The 25,576-nt window shown below is 49.2% G+C and overlaps 1 protein-coding gene across 1 annotated transcript in view; it reads left to right on the plus strand.

Moving 5' to 3' along the window:
* The window catches only part of LOC119953541, an 87,203-nt gene that overhangs the window by 18,512 nt on the left and 43,115 nt on the right, over positions 1 to 25,576 (plus strand). Inside the window, exons 4-7 of the mRNA XM_038777912.1 lie at positions 14,114 to 14,202; positions 21,060 to 21,181; positions 24,542 to 24,612; positions 24,877 to 24,963. Of these exons, the coding sequence (XP_038633840.1) occupies positions 14,114 to 14,202; positions 21,060 to 21,181; positions 24,542 to 24,612; positions 24,877 to 24,963 (369 nt within the window). The remainder of the gene's footprint in view (positions 1 to 14,113; positions 14,203 to 21,059; positions 21,182 to 24,541; positions 24,613 to 24,876; positions 24,964 to 25,576) is intronic.

Consider the following 25,576-nt stretch of genomic DNA (forward strand, 5'->3'; position numbering starts at 1 on the left):
GAAACCGGAGTATCCGGAGGAAACTCACGCACACACAGGAAGGATGTGCAGACTCGACACAGACAGTGACCCAAGTCGAAATCGAACTTGGAACCCTGGAGCTGTGAAGCAATTGTGCTATCCACAATGCTACCGTGCTGCCCTTAAGAACAAATTAATCTACACTCCATTATTCTACCCTAATCCATGTACCTATCCAATAGCCACTTGAAGGTCCCTAACGTTTCCGACTCAACTACTTCCACAGGCAGTGCATTCCATGCCCCCACTACTCTCTGGGTAAAGAACCTACCTCTGACATCCCCCCTATATCTTCCCCTATATCGTTCCACCATTTACCTTAAATTTATGTCCCCTTGTAATGGTTTGTTCCACCCGGGGGAAAAGTCTCTGACTGTCTACTCTATCTATTCCCCTGATCATCTTATAAACCTCTATCAAGTCGCCCCTCATCCTTCTCCGTTCTAATGAGAATAGGACTTGCACCCTCAATGTTTCCTCGTAAGACTTACTCTCCATTCCAGGCAACATCCTGGTAAATCTCCTTTGCACCTTTTCCAAAGCTTCCACATCCTTCCTAAAATAAGGTGACCAGAACTGTACACAGTACTCCAAATGTGGCCTGACCAAGGTTTTGTACTGCATCATCACCTCACGGCTCTTAAATTCAATCCCTCTGCTAATGAACGCTCGCACGCCATATGCCTTCTTCACAGCTCTATCCACTTGAGTGGCAACTTTCAAAGATCTATGAACATAGACCCAAGATCTCTCTGCTCCTCTACATTGCCACGAACCCTACCGTTAACCCTGTATTCCGTTTTCATATTTCTCCTTCCAAAATGGACAACGTCACACTTGTCAGGGTTAAACTCCATCTGCCACTTCTCAGCCCAGCTCTGCATCCTATCTATGTCTCTTTGAAGCCGACAACAGCCCTCCTCACTATCCACAACTCCACCAATCTTCGTATCATCTGCAAATTTACTGACCCACCCTTCAACTCCCTCATCCAAGTCGTTAATGAAAATCACAAACAGCAGAGGACCCAGAACTGATCCCTGCGGTACGCCACTGGTAACTGGGCTCCAGGCTGAATATTTGCCATCCACCACCACTCTCTGACTTCCATCCGTTAGCCAGTTCGTTATCCAACTGGCCAAATTTCTCACTATCCCATGCCTCCTTACTTTCCGCATAAGTCTACCATGGGGAACCTTATCAAATGCCTTACTAAAATCCATGTACACTACATCCACTATTTACCTTCATCCACATGCTTGGTCACCTCCTCAAATAAGTCAATAAGACTTGTAAGGCAAGACCTTCCCCTCACAAATCCGTGCTGACTATCCCTAATCAAGCAGTGTCTTTCCAGATGCTCAGAAATCCTATCCCTCAGTAGTCTTTCCATTACTTTGCCTACCACCGAAGTAAGACTAACTGGCCTGTAATTCCCAGGGTTATCCCTATTCCCTTTTTTGAACAGGGGCACGACATTCGCCACTCTCCAATCCTCTGGTACCACCCCTGTTGACAGCGAGGATGAAAAGATCATTGCCAACGGCTCTGCAATTTCATTTCTTGCTTCCCATAGAATCCTTAGATATATCCCGTCAGGCCCGGGGGACTTGTCTATCCTCAAGTTTTTCAAAATGCCCAACACATCTCCCTTCCTAACAAGTATCTCCTCAAGCTTACCAGTCTGTTTCACACTGTCCTCTCCAACAATATGGCCCCTCTCGTTTGTAAATACTGAAGGAAAATACTTGTTCAAGACCTCTCCTATCTCTTCAGACTCAATACACAATCTCCCACTACTGTCCTTGATCGGGCCTACCCTCGCTCTAGTCATTCTCATATATGTGTAAAAGGCCTTGGGGTTTTCCTTGATCCTACCCGCCAAAGATTTTTCATGCCCTCTCTTAGCTCTCCTAATCCCTTTCTTCAGTTCTCTCCTGGCTGTCTTGTATCCCTCCAGCGCCCTGTCTGAACCTTGTTTCCTTAGCCTTACATAAGTCTCCTTCTTCCTCTTAACAAGACATTCAACCTCTCTTGTCAACCATGGTTCCCTCACTCGACCATCTCTTCCCTGCCTGACAGGGACATACATATCAGAAACACGCAGTACCTGTTCCTTGAACAAGTTTCACATTTCACTTGTGTCCTTCCCTGACAGCCTATGTTCCCAACTTATGCACTTCAATTCTTTTCTGACAGCATTGTATTTACCTTTCCCCCAATTGTAAACCTTGCCCTGTTGCACGCACCTATCCCTCTCCATAACTAAAGTGAAAGTCACAGAATTGTGGTCACTACCTCCAAAATGCTCCCCCACTAACAAATCTATCACCTGCCCTGGTTCATTACCAAGTACCAAATCCAATATGGCCTCCCCTCTGGTCGGACAATCTACATACTGTGTTAGAATAGCTTCCTGGACACACTGCACAAACACTACCCCATCCAAACTATTTGATCTAAAGAGTTTCCACTCAATGTTTGGGAAGTTGAAGTCACCCATGACTACTACCCTGTGACTTCTGCACCTTTCCAAAATCTGTTTCCCAACCTGTTCCTCCACATCTCTGCTGCTATTGGGGGGCCTATAGAAAACTCCCAACAAGGTGACTGCTCCTTTCCTATTTCTGACTTCAACCCATATTACCTCAGTAGGCAGATCCCCCTCGAATTGCCTTTCTGCAGCTGTTATTCTACCTCCAACAACCATTTCTGCCCCTCTTCTATCCAAGTTTCCGTGATGGCCACCACATCGTAGTCCCAAGTACCGATCTATGCCTTAAGTTCACCCACCTTATTCCTGATGTTTCTTGCATTGAAGTATACATACTTCAACCCATCTCCTTGCCTGCAAGTACTCTCCTTTGTCAGTGTTACCTTCCCCACTGCATCACTACGTGCTTTGGCGTCCTGAATATAGGCTTCCTTAGTTGTTGGACTACAAATCCGGTTCCCATTCCCCAGCCAAATTAGTTTAAACCCTCCCGAAGACTACTAGAAAACCTCCCCCCGCCAGGATATTGGTGCCCCTCTGGTTCAGATGCAACCCGTCCTGCTTGTACAGGTCCCACCTTCCCCAGAATTCGCTCCAATTATCCAAATACCTGAAGCTCTCCCTCCTACACCATTCCTGCAGCCACGTGTTCAACTGCACTCTCTCCCTATTCCTAGCCCCGCTATCACCTGGCACCGGCAACAAACCAGAGATGACAACTCTGTCTGTCCTGGCCTTTAACTTCCAGCCTAACTCCCTAAACTTGTTTATTACCTCCACACCCCTTGCCCTACCTACATCGTTGGTACCAATGTGCACCACGACTTCTGGCTGCTCACCCTCCCCCTTCAGGATCCTGAAGACACGATGCGAGACATCCCTGGCCCTGGCACCCGGGAGGCAACATACCTTCCGGGAGTCTCGCTCGCGACCACAGAATCTCCTATCTATTGCCCTAACCATTGAATCTCCTATTACTATTGCTTTTCTATGCTCCCCTCTTCCCTTCTGAGCCCCAGAACTAGACTCAGTGCCAGAGACCTGGCCGCTAGGGCTTCCCCCGGTAGGTCATCCCCTCCAACAGCATCCAAAATGGTATACTTGTTTTGAAGGGGAACGGCCACGAGGGATCCCTGCACTGTCTGCCTGTTAGTTTTCCTTTCCCTGACTGTAACCCAGCTACTCTTGTTCAGTACCTTGGGTGTGGCTACCTCCCTGTAACTCTTTTCGATAACCCCCTCTGCCTCCCGGATGATCCGAAGTTCATCCAGCTCCAGCTCCAGTTCCCTAACAGTCTCTGAGGAGCTGGAGTCCCGCAGGTATAGTCAGCAGGGACACCAGTGGTATCCCTCACCACCCACATCCTACAGGAGGAGCATGCAACTGCCACGTGCTTCCAAATGGGAGCAGATCCTGTCTCGAAGAATTCTCTGCAGTAATTTCCCTACCGCTTACGGAAGGCTCACTGGCCTGTAGTTCCATGGATTATCCTTGCTACCCTTCTTAAACAAAGGAACAACATTGGCTATTCTCCTGTCCTCTGGAACATCACCTGAAGACAGTGAGGATCCAAAGATTTATGTCCAGGCCTCAGCAATTTCCTCTCTTGCCTCCTTCAGTATTCTGGGGTAGATCCCATCAGGCCCTGGGGACTTATCCACCTCAATATTTTTCAAGACGCCCAACACCTCTTCTTTTTGGATCTCAATGTAACCCAGGTTATCTACACACCCTTTTCCAGACTCAACATCCACCAATTCCTTCTCTTTGGTGAATACTGATGCAAAGTATTCATTTAGTATCTCGCCCATTTCCTCTGGCTCCACACATTGATTCACTCCCCTGTCCTTCGGTGGGTCAACCCTTTCCCTGGCTACCCTCTTGCTTTTTATGTACGTGTAAAATGCCTTGGGATTTTCCTTAACCCTATTTGCCAATGACTTTTCGTGACCCCTTTTAGCCCTCCTGACTCCTTGCTGAAGTTCCTTCCTACTTTCCTTATATTCAACACAGGCTTTGTCTGTTCCCAGCCTTCTAGCCCTGACAAATGCCTCCTTTTTCTTTTGACGATGCCAACAATATCTCTCGTTATCCAAGGTTCCTGAAATTTGCCATATTTATCCTTCTTCCTCACAGGAACATGCCGGTCCTGAATTCCTTTCAACAGACATTTGAAAGCGTCCCACATGTCAGATGTTGATTTACCCTCAAACATTCGCCCCCAATCTATGTTCTTCAGTGCCCGCCTAATATTGTTATAATTAGCCGTCCCCCAATTTAGCACATTCACCCTCGGACCACTCTTATCATTGTCCACCAGCACTTTAAAACTTACTGAATTGTGATCACTGTTCCCAAAATGCTCCCCTACTGAAACTTCTACCACCTGGCCGGGCTCATTCCCCAATACCAGGTCCAGTACAGCCCCATCCCTAATTGGACTGTCTACATATTGTTTTAAGAAGCCCTCTTGGATGCTCCTTACAAATTCTGCCCCGTCCAAGCCCCGAGCACTCAGTGAGTCCCAATCAATATTGGGGAAGTTTAAATCTCCCATCACACCAACCCTGTTGCTTTTTCTCCTTTCAAAAATCTGTCTACCTATCTGCTCCTCTATCTCCCGCTGGCTGTTGGGAGGCCTATAGTAAACCCCCAACATTGTGACTGCACCCTTCTTAATCCTGATCTCGACCTATATAGCCTCGCTGCCCTCTGAGGTGTCCTCCCGCAGTACAACTGTGATATTCTCCCTAACCAGTAGCACAACATCTCCATCCCTATTACATCCCCCTCTATCCTGCCTGAAATATAGAAATCCTGGAATGTTTAGCTGCCAATCCTGTCCTTCCCTCAACCAGTTTTCTGTAATGGCAACAACATCATAGTTCCAAGTACTAATCCCAGCTCTAAATTCATCTGCCTTCCATGTTATACTTCTTGCATTAAAATATATGCACTTCAGACCACCAGTCCCACTGTTTTCAGCAACATCTCCCTGTCTGCTCTTCCTCAGAGCCATAATGGCCCTATTTCCTAGTTCTCCCTCAATGTTTTCACCTTCTGACTTATTGCTCCGGTGCCCACCCCCCTGCCATACTAGTTTAAACCCTCCCATGTGACAGTAGCAAACCTCACGGCCAGGATATTTGTGCCTCTCCAATTTAGATGCAACCCGTCCTTCTTATACAGGTCACACCTGCCCCGGAAGATCTCCCAGTGTCCAGATAACTGAAACCCTCCCTCCTACACCAGCTGTTTAGCCACATGGAGAGCAGCTCTATCTTCCTATTTCTAGCCTCATTGGCACATGGCACAGGGCGTAATCCCGAGATTACAACCCTTGAGGTCCTGTCTTTTAACTTTCTTGCCTAGCTCCCTGAACTCCTCTGCAGGACCTCATCCCCCTTCCTCGGCACTTCTAATCAAAAAAAACTTTATTCTTCGAATTTAGTTTAACATTTTTACAAACACAGGAAGCATTTTTATCAACTACAAAAATAAATACCCCACACAGCTCCAGTACTCTATGTATAACCCTTAATAAATTCCCCCGTTAACTGTTCCAATTCAATAACAAGATCCCATAAACCAAAAAACACTTTTCACATGTGTGGCACAGCACATGGCACTCTTACTGTCTTAAAGAATTGTTATTGACACTTTGTTTCCCTTTTCAAACAGCAGATTTGAATTTCTTATGGGAAGCAGTTATCTCTTTTAAGTTATCAGGTAGTCTGGAAACAGCTTTTAAAATGGAGATAGAGAAACCCTTCTTTTCAACCAGTACAACATCACCAGGTTAAAGTCCAACAGGTTTGTTTCAGATCACTATCATTCGGAATACTGCTCCTTCCTCAGCTGAATGAAGAGGTATATTCCAGAAACATTTATATTGACAAAGTCAAAGATGCAAGACTATACTTTGAAAGCGAGCATTTGCAGGTAATTAAGTCTTTAGAGATCCAGAGAGATGGGTAATCCCAGGTTAAAGAAGTGTGAATTGTCTGAAGCCAGGACAGTTGGTAGGATTTCGCAAGCCCAGGCCAGATGTTGGGGGGTGAATGTAATGCAACATGAATCCAAGGTCTCCGGTTGAGGCCGCACTCATGTGTGCGGAACTAGGCTATACGTTTCTGCTCGGCGATTCTGCATTGTCGCGCGTCCTGAAGGCCGCCTTGGAGAACGCTTACCTGAAGATAAGATGCTGAATGCCCTTGACTGCTGAAGTGTTCCCCGACTGGAAGGGAACATTCCTGCCTGACGATTGTTGCACAATGTCCGTCCATCCGTTGTTGCAGCGTCTGGATGGTCTCGCCAATGTACCACGCTTCGGGACATCCTTTCCTGCAGCGTCTGGATGGTCTCGCCAATGTACCACACTTCGGGACATCCTTTCCTGCAGCGTCTGGATGGTCTCGCCAATGTACCACGCTTCGGGACATCCTTTCCTGCAGCGTCTGGATGGTCTCGCCAATGTACCACGCTTTGGGACATCCTTTCCTGCAGCGTCTGGATGGTCTCGCCAATGTACCACACTTTGGGACATCCTTTCCTGCAGCTTATGAGGTAGACAACATTGGCCGAGTCGCATGAGTATGTACCGCGTACCTAGTGGGTGGTGTTCTCATGTGTAATGGTGGTACCCATGTCGATGATCTAGCACGTCTTGCAGAGATTGCCATAGCAGGGTTGTGTGGTGTGTGGTGTCGTGGTCGCTGTTCTGAAGGCTGGGTAGTTTGCTGCAAACAATGGTTTGTTTGAGGTTGCGCGGTTGTTTGAAGGCAAGGAGTGGGGGTGTGGGGATGACCTTGGCAAGATGTTCATCTTCGTTGATGACGTGCTGAAGGCTGCGAAGAAGATGTCGTAGTTTCTCCTCTCTGGGGAAGTTATGGACGACGAAAGGTAATCTGTCGGTTGTGTCCCATGTTTGTCTTCTGAGGAGGTCGGTGCGGTTTTTTGCTGTGGCGCGTTGGAACTGTGAGGAGATCTTGTTCAAACTTGTGCATGAAGATGTTGGCATATTGAGGTGCGTATTTGGTCCCCATGGCTGTTCTGTGTCTGGATGAAGAACTTGTTGTCGAAGGTGAAGATGTTGTGATCCAGAATGAAGCGGATGAGTTGCAGGATTGCGTCAAGAGATTGGCAGTTGTCGGTGTTGAGGACTGAGGCTGTTGCAGCAACGCCGTCGTCATGGGGGCTGCTAGTGTCGAGTGCGGAGACCTCCATTGTGACAAGGAATGTTCCTGGTTGAACTGGTCCATGGGTATTGAGTTTCTGTAAGAAGTCCGTCGTATCGCAACAGAAGCTGGGTGTTCCTTGTACAATGGGTTTCAAGATGCCCTCGATGTACCCAGAGACATTCTCACACAGCGTCCCATTGCCTGATATGATAGGATGGCCTGGTGTGTTGGCCTTGTGGATTTTCAGGAGGCAGTAGAGATCTCCAACGTGGGGAGTACGTGGGATGAGAGCTCTGAAGGTCTGGATCCAAGGGCTTGATCAGTCTGTTGAGTTGGCAGGTGTGTTCCTTGGTTGGATCTGTGGGTAACTGTCTGTCGTGTTCCTGGTTGTTGAGTTGTCGGTACACTTCTTGGAGTAGTCCGTTCTGTTCAGTATGACGATGGCCCCTCCATTGTCTGCTGGTTTGATGACGATGTTGCGGTTGGTCTTGAGAGTGCGAATGGCGTTGCGTTGTGCTTGGGTGACGTTCGGGGCTGTCTTGTGAATGCGACTGATGAATCTGGCATTGACCCGACTCCTGATGGCTTGAGCAGACATGTAAAGTCTAGGGAGACAAGTCTCTGTCGTCATCAGGTCCTCCTTAATGGCGTTTCTGTGTTTCAGGAGCTGTTTGGTTCGGAGCTCCTCCATCCATTGCCCTATCAGCGGGTGGACTGGCGTTTGTACTGGTGACTCCGCTTGCTCCGCCATGTCTTGCTTTGACTTGCTCCTTGTGTCCGCTGCTTCGGCCTTCCTTGCCTGGCTGTTGCTGCCCTTATTCGCTTTTCTCCCCCTTTGCTGGTTAGGCGGCATTTCCTTTCATGTTGGATAGTTTCGGGTGAGGGTGGGGGTGGGGGGAGGGTTAGTTTTGATTGACATAACGGTCAATGTTTGGGCAAAAAGCACCCAAGCTGAGGTCTCGAAGGGGAGAGCCAGCTTTCATGCGATAGCTCGACACATCCCCGTCACTGGATGTCCCGCAATTTATTGAGATCATGGCTGATCATAAAGATCAATACCCTGATCCTGCTTTTCCCCCATATCCCCCGATCCCTTTAGCCCCAAGAGCTATATCTAACTCCTTCTTAAAATTACACATTTTGGTCTCAACTACTTTCTGTGGCAGTGAATTCCACAGATTCACCACTCTCTGGGTGAAGAAATTTCTCCTCACCTCAGTCCTAAAATGTGGCTCAATGTGGGAGTTCAGGGACGCGGCCGATGTCCCTGACTCCTTCATGTGCGCGAAGTGTGTCCAGCTGCAGCTCCTGTTAGACCGCATGACGGCTCTGGAGCTGCGGGTGGACTCACTTTGGAGCATCCGCGATGCTGAGGAGGTCGTGGATAGCACGTTCAGTGAGTTGGTCACACCGCAGATTAGGATTGGTGAGGGAGACAGGGAATGGGTGACCAAAAGGCAGAGAAAGAGCAGGAAGCCAGTGCAGGTGTCCCCTGCGGTCATCTCCCTCCAAAACAGGTATACCATTTTGGATACTGTTGGGGGAGATGACTCACCAGGGGAAGGCAGTAGTAGCCAGGCTCATGGCACCGTGGCTGGCTCTGTTGCACAGAAGGATGGGAAGAAGACTGGCAGGGCTATAGTCATAGGGAATTCAATTGTAAGGGGAGTAGACAGGCGTTTCTGTGGTTGAAAACGAGACTCCCGAATGGTATGTTGCCTCCCGGGTGCTCGGGTCAGGGATGTCTCCGATCGGCTGCAGGACATACTGAAGGGGGAGGGTGAACAGCCAGTTGTCATGGTGCATATAGGCACCAACGATATAGGTAAAAAAAGGGTTGAGGTCCAACAATCAGAATTTAGGGAGTTAGGAGATAAGTTAAAAAGTAGGACCTCAAAGGTAGTAATCTCAGGATTGCTACCAGTGCCACAGGACAGTCAGAGTAGAAATTCAAGAATAGTCAGAATGAATACGTGGCTTGAGAGATGGTGCAGGAGGGAGGGGTTCAGATTTTTGGGACATCGGAACCGGTTCTGGGGGCGGTGGGACCATTACAAACCGGATGGTCTACACCAGGGCAGAACTGGAACCAATGTCCTAGGGGGTGCTTTTGCTGTTGGGGAGGTTTTAAACTAATGTGGCAGGGGGATGGGAACCAGATTAGGAAGTTAGAGGTCAGTAAAGAAGCAGCAACTAAAGCCGGTAAGGTACGAGATAATAAACTCCATGTGACTAAGGGGAAGAGTCGACAGGGAAGAGATGATGAACGCAAAGGGACAGGTGGTCTGTCGTGCATTTGTTTCAATGCGAGAAGTGTAGCAGGTAAGGCAGATGAACTTAGATCTTGGATCAGTACCTGGGAATATGATGTTATTGGTATTACTGAGACTTGGTTGAGGGAAGGGCAGGACTGGCAACTGAATATCCCAGGGTATAGATGCTTCAGGGCGGATAGAGAGGGAGGTAGAAGGGGTGGAGGGTTGCATTACTCGTCAGAGATGATATCACAGCTGTGATTAAGGAGGGCACGATAGAGGATTCGAGCACTGAGGCAATATGGGTGGACCTAAGAAATAGGAAGGGTGCAGTAACATTGTTGGGACTTTACTACAGGCCTCCCAAAAGTGAGCATGAAGTAGAGGTACAAATATGCAGATAGGTTATAGAAAAATGTAGGAGCAATAGGATGGCTGTGATGGGAGATTTTAACTTCCCCAACATTGAATGGGATTCGTGTAGTGTTGGAGGCGTAGATGGAGCAGAGTTTGTAAGGAGCATCCAGGAGAGTTTTTTAGAGCAGTATGTAAATATTCCAACTCGGGAAGGGGCCATACTGGACCTGGTATTGGGGAATGATCCCGGCCAGGTGGTTGACGTTTCAGTCGGTGATTACTTTGGGAATAGCGATTACAATTCCGTAAGTTTTAGAATACTCAGGACAAGGACAAGAGTGTTCCGAAAGGAAGAGTGCTAAATTGGGGAAAGGCAGAGTATAACAAAATTCGGCAGGAGCTGGGTAATGTGGATTGGGAGCAGCTGTTTAAGGGTAAATCCACATTTGAAATGTGGGAATCTTTTAAGGAAAGGTTGATTAGAGTGCAGGACAGACATGTTCCTGTGAAAATGAGAGATAGAAATGGCAAGATTAGGGAACCATGGATGACGGGTGAAATTGTGAGACTAGCTAAGATGAAAAGGAAGCATATGTAAAATCGAGGCGACTCAAAACTGATGAAGCTTTGGAGGAATATTGGGAAAGTAGGACGAATCTCAAACGCTCAGAAAAAAGGGCTAAAAGGGGTCATGAAATATCTTTGGCGAACAGGGTTAAGGAAAATCCCAAAGCCTTTTATTCGTATGTAAGGAGCAAAAGAGTAACTAGGGAAAGGATTGGCCCACTCAAAGACAAGAGAGGGAATTTATGCGTGGACTCAGAGGAAATGGGTGAGATTCTTAATGAGTACTTTGCATCGGTATTCACAAAGGAGAGGGACAAGATGGATGTTGAGGCTAGGGATGGATGTTTAAATACTCTAGGTCAAGTTGTCATATGGAAAGGGGATGTTTTTGGTATTCTAAAAGACATTAAGGTGGACAAGTCCCCAGGACCGGATGGAATCTATCCCAGGTTGCTGAGGGAAGCGAGGGTCGAAATAGCTGGGGCCTTAACAGATATCTTTGCAGCATCCTTGATCACGGGTGAGGTCCCGGAGGACTGGAGAATTGCTAATGTTGTCCCTTTGTTTAAGAAGGGTAGCAGGGAAAATCCAGGGAATTACAGACCTGTGAGCTTGACGTCAGTGGTAGGCAAACTGTTAGAGAAGATACTGAGGGATAGGATCTATTCACATCTGGAAGAAAATAGACTTATCAGTGATAGGCAGCATGGTTTTGTGCAGGGAAGGTCATGTCTTACAAACCTAATAGAATTCTTTGAGGAAGTGACAAAGTTAATTGATGAGGGAAGGGCTGTAGATGTCATATACATGGACTTTAGTAAGGCGTTTGATAAAGTTCCCCATGACAGGTTGATGGAAAAAGTGAAGTCGCATTGGGTTCAGGGTGTACTAGCTAGATGGATAAAGAACTGGCTGGGCAACAGGAGACAGAGAGTAGTGGTGGAAGGGAGTGTCTCAAAATGGAGAAAGGTGACTAGTGGTGTTCCACAGGGATCCGTGCTCGGTCCACTGTTGTTTGTGATCTACATAAATGACCTGGAGGAAGGTATAGGTGGTCTGATTAGCAAGTTTGCAGATGATACTAAGATTGGTGGAGTTGCAGATAGCGAGGAGGACTATCAGAGAATATAACAAAATATAGATAGATTGGAGAGTTGGGCAGAGAAATGGCAGATGGAGTTCAATCCAGGCAAATGCGAGGTGATGCATTTTAGAAGATCAAACTCAAGAGCGGACTATATGGTCAATGGAAGGGTCCTGGGAAAAATTGATGTACAGAGAGATCTGGGAGTTCAGGTCCATTGTACCCTGAAGGTGGCAACGCAGGTTGATAGAGTGGTCAAGAAGGCATACAGCATGCTTGCCTTCATCGGACGGGGTATTGAGTACAAGATTAGGCAGGTCATGTTACAGTTGTATAGGACTTTGGTTAGGCCGCATTTGGAATACTGCGTGCAGTTCTGGTCACCACATTACCAGAAGGATGTGGATGCTTTGGAAAGGGTGCAGAGGAGGTTCACCAGGATGTTGCCTGGTATGGAGGGTTATGAAGAAAGGTTGAGTAGATTAGGATTGTTTTCGTTGGAAAGATGGAGGTTGAGGGGGGCCCTGATTGAGGTATACAAAATTATGAGAGGTATGGACAGGGTGGATGGCAACAAGCTTTTTCCAAGAGTGGGTTTGTCAGTTACAAGGGGTCACGATTTCAAGGTGAGATGAGGAAAGTTTAAGGGAGATGTGCGTGGAAAGTTTTTTACGCAGAGGGTGGTGGGTGCCTGGAACGCTTTAACAGCGGAGGTGGTAGAGGCGGGCACGATAGCATCATTTAAGAGGCATCTAGACAGATATATGAACGGGCAGCAACAGAGGGAAGTAGACCTTGGAAAATAGGAGACAGGTTTAGATAAAGGATCTGGATCGGCGCAGGTTGGGAGGGCCGAAGGGCCTGTTCCTGTGCTGTAATTTTCTTTGTTCTAAAATGTTTATCCTCAAATTATAACTCCCTCACCATCAGGAACACTCTTTCTGAATCTATCCCATCTAATCCTGTTAGAATTTTATAAGTTTCTATGAGATCGCCTCTCACTCTTCTAAAGATGACGTGGAGATGCCGGCGTTGGACTGGGCTGAGCACAGTAAGAAGTCTTACAAAACCAGGTTAAAGTCCAACAGGTTTGTTTCAAACACGAGCTTTCGGAGCACTGCTCCTTCCTCAGGTGAATAGAGAGGTATTACTGCACTCTTCTCAACTCCAATGAACATAATCCTAATGGACGTTTCTCAGATGACAGTCCCGTCATCCTAGGAATCAACCTGGTAAACCTTCGCTGCACTCCCTCCATAGCAAGAACATCCTTTTACATTGTTAACATACAGCCTAAAATGGAAAAAAACATTAATTAATAAATAAGAAATTCCACAGAAAAAACCCGATCCTTCCAGACCCCCACCCCTCCAATCATTACTGTGAAAATGCAGCAACACTTCCTGCTAACCCAGGAATTCGGCACCGTACCTCCAAAAAATGTCCGGAGTCATTGAAATAGCAGATAATAATCTGAGATATGTGGCTTGCAAGTTGCCTGGTCCTTTTTAGTGCCAGACCCTCAATTGGAGATAGGTAAAGGTAAGTAAAGTCACCATAGTTCCAGATGACCATAGGCTCCTTTGCCCTTTGAAGGGGAGAGCTGACTGGCAGTGGTTTAACCTGAGGATCACCACACCTCAGAGGCTTCTGGTGAAATAAGGAGTGACCCACATGAGCATCCATTTCAATATGGAGTACTGGGCAGGCCGTGTTAGAAATAGCCGGAGGCACCTGTACCCCACTTCACGGGCCGTCAGCTTGCATAACACTGTCTTCAGCAATGCGATAGATCAAAATGTCATGTCCAATCTATTTTTATGATGATGGCTGAGTGAGATATTGGCTTGACTCTTGGGACAACTTTCCACACTTCACATACCTCCATGGGGTCCTTGAAGTCCACCTGAGTGCGTAGACAGGGTCTCAGTTTAATACCTCGTCCAAAGATGGCACCTAAGATTCCCTCAGCCCTGCGGTGAACTGTCAGACTATTATTGATCTCAAATCTTTGGAAGAGAGCTTGAACCCAGAATCCTCAGACTCTGAGCAAACATTGCTGTCACTGAGCCAAGGCTGGTACCTTGGTTCATTCTAATATAAATATTATGAGTCATTTAAAAAGATTTCATTTTTGTTTCTACTTTTTTGGAAGCTGACTCCATTACTGGTTGTGGACTTATTTGATCAGATGCCTGGATTTCCTGGACTCTTCGTTGCCAGTGCATACAGTGGCACATTGAGGTTTGTAATTTCACATACAGCAGTAGGCTGATATTAGTTTGAATCTTTGACAAAACGTTTATACTGAATATAGTATGACGATGTTTGAATTGGGAATAAACAATGCAAGATATATTGATGCTTCCGGCTTTTAATGGTCTTTATTAGAAAGCCTGTTGTGGTATTTGAAGCATTCATTAATGTGCTATTGGGTTTCCAACTCTAGGTGGCAGCATTCCTGGAGGTTTAATCATTGGGCACTCTGATCATGGGCATCTGTAAATGTTATTGCCTCTATTGGGTGGAATGCTCCAGACTCTTTGCGGTTAGTATTCCTGTGGCAGAGGTAGCTTGCCATTGGCCACCGGCAGGATCTTCAGTTGATGCTGATTTACACTCTTCACCCTTGCTGCCGTCGGGAAACCTGTGACAGGGTCAACTTTGGTGGGACCTGGAGATGCCACCAGCGGGAAAGGCTTGAGAATTCCACCCATCATCTTTGGATTCAGATTCTGTGAGGAAACAAAATCCAACGGAAAAGCAGAGCATTCTGTGTTTTAAACTTTTCCACAAAGTTAAAGGATTGTGATCAGTATGGATTGTTGTCTCTCTGAACCATTTCAGACGTACCCATCCGGTATGTCTGAAGCGCATTTCCCGATGGGACAGAGAATCGGACAGCTGCCGGATATCAGATTCGTTTTCGATGCTCCCACTCAAGCATGTGATTGCTCTGCGCTTACCTCTCTTTGATGAGGTTGATGTTTGTAAACATTGGGGTTGCAGCACTCACCCATGAAAGGAGATGAATGAATCAAGGCTGCAGCTGTTTTGTGGAAGCTGCCAATCATAGCCCACTACCATGACTGAATGAATGGCTTGCTGCTCCCAAGTCTGAGGAGTTTAAACACAGGTCAGAGCAGTTCTCTTTCCAGAAATGGACAGGTGGTGCCTCCAGGTAAGTGTTACAACTGTAATTGCTGTCAGTGCCCCTGTCTGGGACTGCTCTCCAGCTTCCAGACAGGGGACTTTTTTCTGGGGTTCTGTGGGGGCTTCCCTCTTGTTAGGGAGTCCCTTTCATTTTGGGGTCTGTGGGAGGGGGGTCCTTCTAGTTTGGGCTCACTGTGGCGTGGGTCCCTCTAGTTAGGGGGCCTTTCCCTCTAGTTATGGGGTCCAGGGGGTGTTCTCCTTATTAAATGGGTCCCTGGATGTGGTCTCCCTATTAAGGGTCCATGGGGGGAGGGCTCTCCTATTATGGGGCTGCCTGAGAAGTGGGAGTCTCCCTAGTTAGGGAGGCCCTGGTGTGGGGCAGGTCAGATCACCCACAGAAGAGGGGGACCCAGAAAATCCGATGGTGGCGGGGCTGCTTTGTGAGCGAGGAGGCGTCCTTGGGACTTTGTTATTGGGCCATCCGCTCAAAATGGCAGTCCGATAGCGGGATTCCCTCGAGAATCCCTCCTATTCCTCGTGCATAAATTTGCATGATATGGGGATATTGAATTGTTTCCTGATTTGCGCTCCCAGGGGAACATAAATTGGTAGCAATTCTCCTTCTGCGGGAGAACATAGGGCCGGATTCTCCGCTCCCCCACGCCGGTGGGAGAATCGGGAGGGCCGGGCGACTCACGACACAGTGCCCTGGCACCCCCCGCGATTCTCCCACCCCCCGCTCGGATAAATCACCGCTCGCCGTTTTTCACGGCGACTGCTGATTCTCCGGCCCAGATGGGCCGAGCGGCCTGACGTTCCCGACCAGTTCATGACGGCGGCAACCACACCTGGTCGCTGCCGCCGTGAACATGGCGCCAAATGCTCGTTTGTGGCTTGTGGGGGGCGGAGAGGTGAGTGAGCACCACGGCCGTGCTCGGGAGGGGACTGGCCCGCAATCGGTGCCCACCGATCATCGGGCCGGCGTCTCCAAGCGACGCACTCTTTCTCCTCCGCCACCCCGCAAGATCAAACCGCCACGTCTTGCGGGGCAGCGGAGGGGAAGACGGCAACCGCGCATGCGCGGGTTGGAGCCGTCAGCCGTCATGACGTCAGCTGCGCATGCGCGGGTTGGAGCCGGCCAACCTGCGCATGCATGGCTGACGTCACTTAGGTGCCGCCGTCGCGTCATTCTCGGCGGCCCGGTGGCCGAGTTTTATGGAGCGCTACTCCTAGCCCCCTTGAGGGGGTGGGGGGTGAATAGGGTACGAGGAGCGGCCTCCGAGGCCGTCGTGAAACTCGGCCGAGTTCACGACGGCCTTCACGATTCCCGCGCGGGAGCAGAGAATTCCGCCATAGGTTCTGGATTCTCCGATTTTGAGACAGGTTTTAAGACAGAAAAATACGGCTCAGCAGCTGCACCGATTCAGCTACTTTAAATTGGCCAGCAGCATCGCCATGTGAAACGCAATCAATTCCATGGAAAATGGTGCTGAGTCTGTGATTGACGTATATGAGGCTCACACGCTGCAGCCACATTTAAACAGTCCTTCGCAACACACACACCGTCCCAATCAACAAAATGGCTGGAAGGAGAGAAGCGCCATGGTTCAGGGACGCTGAGCTGGACACCCTCCTGGACGCTGTGGAAGAGAGAAGGATGACCCTGGAGCTGTGCCCCATCCCTGGGTGTTTAGATGTTGGCTGCTGCATGTTTGGTGTTGCCTCCCATAGTGTTCAGGCTCAGTGTCATAGAATCATAGAATTTACAGTGCAGAAGGAGGCCATTTGGCCCATTGAGTCTGCACCGGCCCTTACAAAGAGAACCCTATTCAAGCCCACATATCTCCCCTATCCCCGTAACCCAGTAACCCCCACTTAACATTTTTTGGACACTGAGGGCAATTTAGCGTGGCCAATCCACCTAACCCGCACATCTTTGGACTATGGGAGGAAACCGGAGTACCCGGAGGACCCACGCAGACACGGGGAGAACATGCATACCCTGCACAAACAGTGGCCCACACCGGGAATCAAACCTGGGATCCTGGAGCTGTGAAGCAACTGTGGTAACCACGGTGCTACCGTGCTGCCTCCTATGCTACTGTGCTGCCCCAGGTGCCCAGGTATCAAGGTGTGATTGGGTTGCTGGGCAATGACTCCCACATGCTACATGGCCCGGCCACCCACGGGGATCAACTCGGGTTGTGTGAAGTTCTCATTTAACCCTGATTGTCATTTTCCTTTTAGCAATAGCCGTCAACCGCACAGCCAGAGACCTCAGCAATTGGTGGAGGCTATGGGTGGTCGGGGGGGCAGACGGGCAGGGACAAGGGTTGCCCCCAGAACGGGTACACTAGATCCAGGGGTTGGCATGGTGGCGCCGTTCGTGGTTGCCCCCCAATTTCCCTCCTATGGTGGCCCACCCCTGTGGAGGATACCCCATTCCCAGCCAAGCACTGGGGTGGCAGGTTCAGCACCCCCGGGCTCTTTGCCTGTAAGCAAAGATGGCTACTCACCTCCTTGGCTCCCCACAGAAGCCCTTCCGTCAGGTTCATGTTTTTCAAAGGGAGTACTAATCGGTGCCAGCGTGACCACTTTCTGAGGAGGCTGCTGAATGATGGGCGGCCATATGGGGTGGCTCTTATTAATTGTATGGAAATGGGCTTATGTGCTGATAATTGGTTTCTCGCCACGCTCTGGCGAGATACTAATTTCGCCTCGGGGAGTAGGCCAGTTGCATTGCAAACTATTTGGCACTTGGCGCGATTCTCATTTTTGGCCTCTTCCGCTATTCACTGGCCTCGTTTCACTTGAGCGAGAGCGTAACGAGGCCAGAGAAACGCGCCCTAAGTGTTGATGCGGGATTGAATTGCGTGCGGTTGGCGTTCCTGCTGAGGGTGCTATTTGTGGAGCAGTTCAGGATATACTAATGAGGCAGCACTCTTCCACGTGAATCTAGTGCAATTCCTATTCCCACTGGCGCGGATTGGCTGGAGCCAGAATTGGCACTGGAGAGCTTGACAAACTGGAGCTGCTTCCAGGCACTCCCTTCCCCACACACTCTCATTCCAGCTTAGACAGTGGCTCCGCGAAGACCAGCACCGTATTTCACCCAAACGGAGCTCGATAGAATGTTGGATGCAGTGGAGGAGAGACGGGACACCCTCTTCCTCAGGATGGGCAGGAGGATCCCACCCATGGTCGTCAACCGGACCTGGGAGGCGATGGTCGAGGCGGTCAGTGCTGTGAGCCTCACCAGGCTGACTGGCATACAGTGTCGGAAGAAGATGAATGACCTCCTTGGGACATTCCCCGTATGCCACCACCTGTGTTCCCTGGAATCACTCCTGTCCCTTACACCTCACATCACACCCACACTCCTATAAAGGCCACCTCCCTGCATCTCCCTCACATCCCCAATACCTCTATTGTTGCCTTTGGCCAAGTGCTTTGCGCACACACACCACCAGCTGCAGACCCCCTATGTAACTTGTCTCCATGCATCTCACCATGAATATTATGTGTCCCCTAGGAAAAGGCGGCCCATAACAGTGGAGAGCAGAAGACCGGAGGGGTTGTCCCCGACCTCAGGGCTCTCACCCGTGCTGAGCAGAGGGCGAGGGAATTAGCCAAGAAGGTGCAGAAGAGGATTATCTCCGAGGTGGAGGTCGACACGCGACAACCAAGTGAGCCTCTAATGCAAAATGATGTCCCTACAGCAAGTGAGTCATCCCTCTACCTCAGACCACTGCTTCCCAAGATCTCACCAGGCATCTTGTCTTTTGTCTTGCAGGATCACCATCAGACCAGGCCGGTGTGTTGGGTACCTTGCCCTCAGCCACAACTCCAGCACACCCCAGAGGACTTCTTGGCACTGCATTCACTTCGACCCTCCACCAGCGCAGAGCCTATCACCTCGGTGAGGCATTTTAGAGAGGAGGCTCCTGAGTCACCTTCTGGTGCACAAGTCACACATGCTGCCACACATCAGGTGGAGGTAGGGACTCCCAAGGGAGCGAACAGTTGGACGGCTGTCCAATCCCAGAAAACAGCTGTTGTTTGGACAGGTATCTTCTGGAAAGTATGATCCCATCACTGATGGAGGTGCAGACACAGAGCCAGGGTCTAACGGAGGGGGTGTCAGCAACTTTCCAGCGCCTGCAAGTGCAGCTGGAGGAGTTCAACCATCTTCAGGTACAGGAGACAGTGCCGACAATACATGGTACCCAGGCCAACACTGAACAGGTGACCTCGGTGATGAAAGCCTTGGGTCAAAAAGGTGGAGGATTGGGTCAAGCTGTCCACAGCTTGGGGCACACTGTGCAGTTGGTGGTCATGGCTCAGGACAGGGTAGCCCAGCTACAGGCAGCCATTTACCAGGCTCACATGGACCTTGCTGCGGCACTCCAGAGCTTGGTCCAGTCACAAAGGGTAATGCTGAGGGGATCAAGACCATTGACTGACCTGGGCTGGTCACAGAGGGACATGACCAAGGCGGTGAGGGACATGACTCACTCGCTGAGAGGAGCAGTCCAGTCTCAGTGCTCCATGGTTGAAGGCATCAAGATTCTGGTTGAGATAAGAGCGGGCATCCAGGACTGCAAGTACCTGGTACCAGGTGGCACGGTAGCACAGTGGTTAGCACTGTTGCTTCATAGCGCCAGGGACCCAGGTTCGATTCCCGGCTTGAGCCACTGTCTGTGCAGAGTTTGAACGTTCTCCCCCTTGTCTGCATGGGTTTCCTCCGGGTTCTCCGGTTTCCTCCCACAAGTCCAGAAGACTGCTTGTTAGGTGAATTGGACATTCTGAATTCGCCCCCTGTGTACCTGACCAGGTGCCGTAGTGTGGCGACTAGGGACTTTTCACAGTAACTTCATTGCAATGTTAATATAAGCATTATATTGGGGCACCACGGGTAGCATGGTGGTTAGCATAAAGCTTCACAGCTCCAGGGTCCCAGGTTAGATTCCCGGCTGGGTCACTGTCTGTGCGGAGTCTGCACGTCCTCCCCGTGTGTGCGTGGGTTTCCTCCGGGTGCTCTGGTTTCCTCCCACAGTCCAAAGATGTGCGGGTTAGGTGGATTGGCCATGCTAAATTGCCCATAGTGTCCTAAAAAGTAAGGTTAAGGGGAGGGGGGGGGGGGGGGGGAGGGGGGGGGGGGGGGGTTGTTGGGTTATGGGTATAGGGTAGATACGTGGGTTTGAGTAGGGTGATCATTGCTCGGCACAACATCGAGGGCCGAAGGGCCTGTTCTGTGCTGTACTGTTCTATGTTCTATGTCCTAAGCCTACTTGTGACAATAATAAAGATTATTATTATTATTATTATTAATTGAACGTATAATGACAGCGGGCCTGTCGGAGCTGGCAGAACTGTGTTCCCTGCCGACTCTTAGGATGTCAGGCGTCAAGCGCTCGCCATCCTGAAAATTCAGGCCTTGATTCCCCACAATTTAAAATGTTTTTGTTTGTGATTTCTCAACAGACTTGAAATATCTCCCATTTCCTTACTCTCCATTTTAATTTCTCTTGTCTCTACCTCTAAGGGACCTGTGACCAGCAGCAAATCACAAATCGGCAGCTGAATTACACAGTTCAATGTGCCTATTATATATTCTGTCTCTTCACCACAGGACTCTTGGGCCCTGATAATTACCTCCATTAAGAATTAGACAGTAATCATATACATTGCACGTTGAGAATGTGTTCCCCATCATGCTCCAACCTTGCTCAGCATTTACTTTGGACATATGAAATTGCTCAGATGTGTCAGTTAAAGCTGTGAAAAATGTCAGGATGTTTAATTGGAAATCTGAAGTTCTCTAATGATGGGAGTAGGGACGATATAAGTAACGTCTCTATTGGCAAAGTGTAAAACAAGCTGTTTAAATTCCATGTGAATTGTGTAAAATTGAGAAAGGAGGAATTCTCTTTTTTTCTTGCCCACAGCACCATTTCTTCTGGCATCAGTGCTATGGCTGCAGTCGCCGTGGAAGATTTTCTGAAGCCGATCTGGAAACCTTGGGCACAGCTTTCTAGTAGGAAGAAGACTCTGTCTCAAAGCTCCTATGGTAGTCTGACATCGAATTGTTTTCTATATTTGTAGCTCTTTTTCAGGCAGTTCTGGTCGGTAACTTCCTGTGGTGGGGAAATCAAGACAGATTGCCACTCTGTTTACAGTTACTTAGCTTGAAATCCAGGCCACTCCTATCTTCCCAACCCTCCAGCTCAGGGCCACGCGTCTGCACAGTCCCAGCAGATTCTTGAGGTCTCCAGTTGGACAGTAGAGGTAAGTAAGTCACCCTCCGTGCCAGATCGGGCCACATTGGGCCAGGTGTGGCGAGGGTGATGGGGTGCCACGTCAGGCTGGGCTCTGGTGAGGTGTTGGTGGGGTGCGGGGGGGAGGGGGTGGTAATGACACACCTAGCCTGGGTGGAGACGCGGAGGGGGTGTTGTGTCGATTTGGGAGGTAGTGAAGGTTAGGGTGGAGTCTGTGGGGAACTGTTGGGTCAGGTTGGGGATAACGTAGGTGAGTGGAGAGTCCAATGGTGGGGGGGGGGGGGGAGGATTGGTGGGTGGAAGGAGCTCTGTGGGGAGGACTGGAGGGGCTTGTGAGGGTGAGTGGGGTGTTGGGGAAGGTCAGTACAAATGTTACCTAAAAGCTAGAAATGGTTTTAATTCTTCTAAATGTTTCTGGGTAACAACCACCCATAGAAATCAAATTGTCAGATGGTTCCTGGTGCAGGGCAATTGCCCATTGGATGTTGGAACTTGCTGGGTAATTGCCATGTTATGTTTACCTGGGAACCTTTGAGAATTACAGCTGGCTTTGATCATGGCTGCTGGGAATTTGTGGTTACTACAGATGGGGGCCATGAAGGACATCTCGGTTGGACCAAAATACTGCCATATTTAGTTCCATGTCTTCAGTGTGGCTACCACCACTGGCAAGATGTGTACTTTGTCGAGGGCGATGGGAGTGCTTCTGTGGCGAGGGCCCTGAGGGTCGAACCCTTACAGGAGAACTCCTCCAACCTCACCCATTCAATGTTGGGTTCTTGTATCCATCCCCTCACCCTCTCAGCTGTGGCTACCCAGTGGTCGTATTATAGTTTCGGTCGGGCCAGACATTTTGTCTATTATGGAAAAAGGCCTTGGGAATGAAGATCGATATGGATCAAAACAGGAAGAGCAACCTTGCCAGTGCATTCATCTTGATCGTCTGCAACCTCTCCATCAGGGAAAGTGGGACGGCATCCCACCTCTGTAGGTCCTTTTTCACTTACTCCGCTTGACTAGTCAGGTTCTACATGTTTGGAATTATGTCCAGTCACGGGCTCTCTGGATCCCGAGGTAGCGGAATTTGTTCTGGGCTAGTTTGAATGATAGTCCCTCCAACTCTGTCCCTCCCCTGTTCAGGTTCTCCGGGAATGCCTTGCCGAGAAGGCTCGAAACTCTTCCAAGGCCTGCATGATTGCTGTCAGGCTGTTCTGTGGGTTGATGACGCACAGGAGCAGGTCATCCACACAGAGTGAAACTCTGTGCTCTCTGCATCCTCCTTGAATGCCCTTCCAGCTTTTCGCATCCCGTAGAGCGATCACCAGGGGTTTAATTGCCAGGACGAGCAGGACCGAGGACAGTAAGCATCCCTGCCTTGTACCTCTGTGCAGCTAGAAATATTCGGATCTGGTGGTGTTGGTGTGAACGCTAACCGTGGGCGTGTTGTACAGAAGTTTCACCTATGAGGTGAACCCCAGACCCAGCCCAAACCACTCCAGTAACTTAAAGAGGTACTTCCACTCGACTCTGTCGAGGCCTTTTCTGCATCCAGGGAGACAATTATTGCTGGTGTCCTCTCCCCAGATGGGGTCATTATTACATTCAGCAGCCACCTGATTGTCGCAGTGAGCTGTCTGACCTTAATAAAGCCCGTCTGGTCCTCTGCAACCACCTCCGGTACATAGTTCTCCAGTCTTTTGGCCAGGACGTTCGTGAGTAACATGAATGGGAAAGTTCTCATCCAGCAATTTGAAGACTGACATTTGCAGCGGGATTCTCCTGAATCCCTGCGATGGCCTGACGCCGGAGTAAGAAACGCCGTGAACCACTCCGGCGTCGGGCCGACCAGAAGTTGCGGAATTCTCCGCACTTCTGGGGGCGAGGCCGGCGTTGGAGGGGTTGGCGCTGCGCCAACCGGCGGCGAAGGGCCGGCGCGAGTTAGGACATGCGCAGAACTGCCGGTGTGGTTTCCGCACATGCGCAGACCGGCTGGTGTATTCTAACACATGCGAATGGGGGTGTCTTCTCCCGCTGGCCATGGCGGAGCCCTATAGTGGCCGTCGCGGAAGAAAGGAGTGCCCCCCTGGCACAGGCCTGCCCACAGATCTGTGAGCTCCGATCGCTGGGCCAGGACACCGTGGGGGCAATTTCCCGGGGCCGGATCCCACCGCACTCTCCTGACAACCGCACACAGCCGGCCTACCAGCCAGTTCCCGCCGTGTGGGACCATGTCCAACCCACGCCCGTGGGACTGGCCAGAAACCGATGGCCGCTTGGACCACCAGGGCCGGGAGAATTGCGTGGGGAGCGCTGCCCCATCCAAAACCGGTGCCGGAGAATACGGCAGCCAGCGTCGGAGCGGCGGGGCAGGATTCACGCCGCCGCCCGGGGGATTTTCCGACCCGGCGGGGGGTCGGAGAATCACGCCAAGTATGATGACATGCAAATGAGGGAAGTGCATTATTTAATGCGTTGCTGTATTTTGGCCCCTTGGCAACATTGGGCAGAATGGACACATTTCTGGACCTAGTGTCTAGCATTACTTTGCGCTCCCTTTTTCCCAATTATAGATTCTGTCTCTCCACGCTTTCTGTTCCAGGTCCTCCAATCACAGATCCCTTGTCTGACCTTTTTGATGTTGCTCCCCCCAATCAACCTTCTGTATCTGAAGGAACAATGGGGACAGCAGAGGGTGATCCATGATTTGAGGAGGTGTAACAGCAAGCATAGGAGAGACAGAATCTGTGTTTGAAGAGCAAGTCCACCTCCACTGCATTCGCTGATCCTCTTATCATAACTCCGGCCATTTCCAGGAGACGTTTAGCTTGTCCTCTCCCATTGCCAGGCCATGATGGCTGTGGCTGTAGTAAGGGCTTTGCTGCCCCACTGTTCGCCCCCCTAATTCTGGGGAACCTTGCCCTTGTTGTGCAGCAGCTTCACCAGTGGTGATAGCCAAGTCTTTGCCTCGGTGTGGTCAGCAGGTACTCTCAGCAGCTGTCAGTGCAATTGACAGTAAGAGTTCCAATGAGGCTTGAGACTTTTGTCATGGAATAAACTATTTACAGTTTTAAAATAAGATCTTTTAGAGCTATAACTTAAAAAAAACTACATCTTATTTGGATTAATCTCTTAACTGTTGTTCTATGATGCAGCTATGACTTTTGGACTAACTACAATAGGCCTTGCCGGAGTCAGTTCTCTCCTCGGAAGAAATGTCGTTCAGGTAAATAAATTCCAAAAGGCAAAGTACTGTGTTTGCTGAAAATCTGAAACACAAACAGAGAATGATAGAAATACTCACATAAAAAAAGCTGCCCAAACTGTGGAGTATTTACTGCACTTCCTGTTTATAGACAGATTTCAATTTTTTGGAATTATTACATTTATAGAGATATAAAAGTGCATTTTAACTTTCAAAATGAGTACTTGTCAATTTAAAATGCATTGTTCTGAAAGTAAAGTGCTATTTATTTTTCATTCTGCCCAGGTAACGCTAATGTTTGATGGATTAATTCTAGGACCCATACTCGGTGTATTTACTTTGGCAGCTTTATTTCCAAAAAGCAATGGCAAGGTAAGACCATAGATTGATAGTCAAGCTATCTTAAGAGGACTAATTTTAAATGCCTTGGTATCAAACTTTGTGGAGCTTCATACACTGCACTAAGTATGGTGGAATAGAATCCTGACCTGTCTGGTGACTTGTTCCAAACCTTAGGATTGGAGTTATTTGCGTGGTGGTGAAGTTTGAATGGGTGAAATTCGATATTTTTTTAAAGGCAGAGCAGTTCAAAACCACTCTACCTGAGATACCTCCGGGACTTCCTGTATCATTTTCAAAAGGGAATTGGGTAAATTGTCACAGGGGCACCTTTGTAAGACTATGGGAAAACAATGAGGGAATGGAGCAATTGTCTAGCTCTTTCAAAGAGCTGGTACAGGAGGGATGGGCTGAGCGGCTCCCTGTGCACCTTTGTTCTGTCAATCAATTGACACAAATTTCCACTGCCAAGAACCAATAATGACATGCATCATAAAGATGGCCAGAAAGATTTCCTTATAGTTCCAGTAAACCATTACCGGATCTGCTTTCAACTGGCAACAGCCTAACTTTAACAATGATGTGGAGATGCCGGCGTTGGACTGGGGTGAGCACAGTAAGAAGTCTTACAACACTAGGTTAAAGT

The sequence above is a fragment of the Scyliorhinus canicula genome, chromosome 18 (assembly GCF_902713615.1).
Source record: "Scyliorhinus canicula chromosome 18, sScyCan1.1, whole genome shotgun sequence".
In the NCBI taxonomy this organism is placed as follows: Eukaryota; Metazoa; Chordata; class Chondrichthyes; order Carcharhiniformes; family Scyliorhinidae; genus Scyliorhinus; species Scyliorhinus canicula.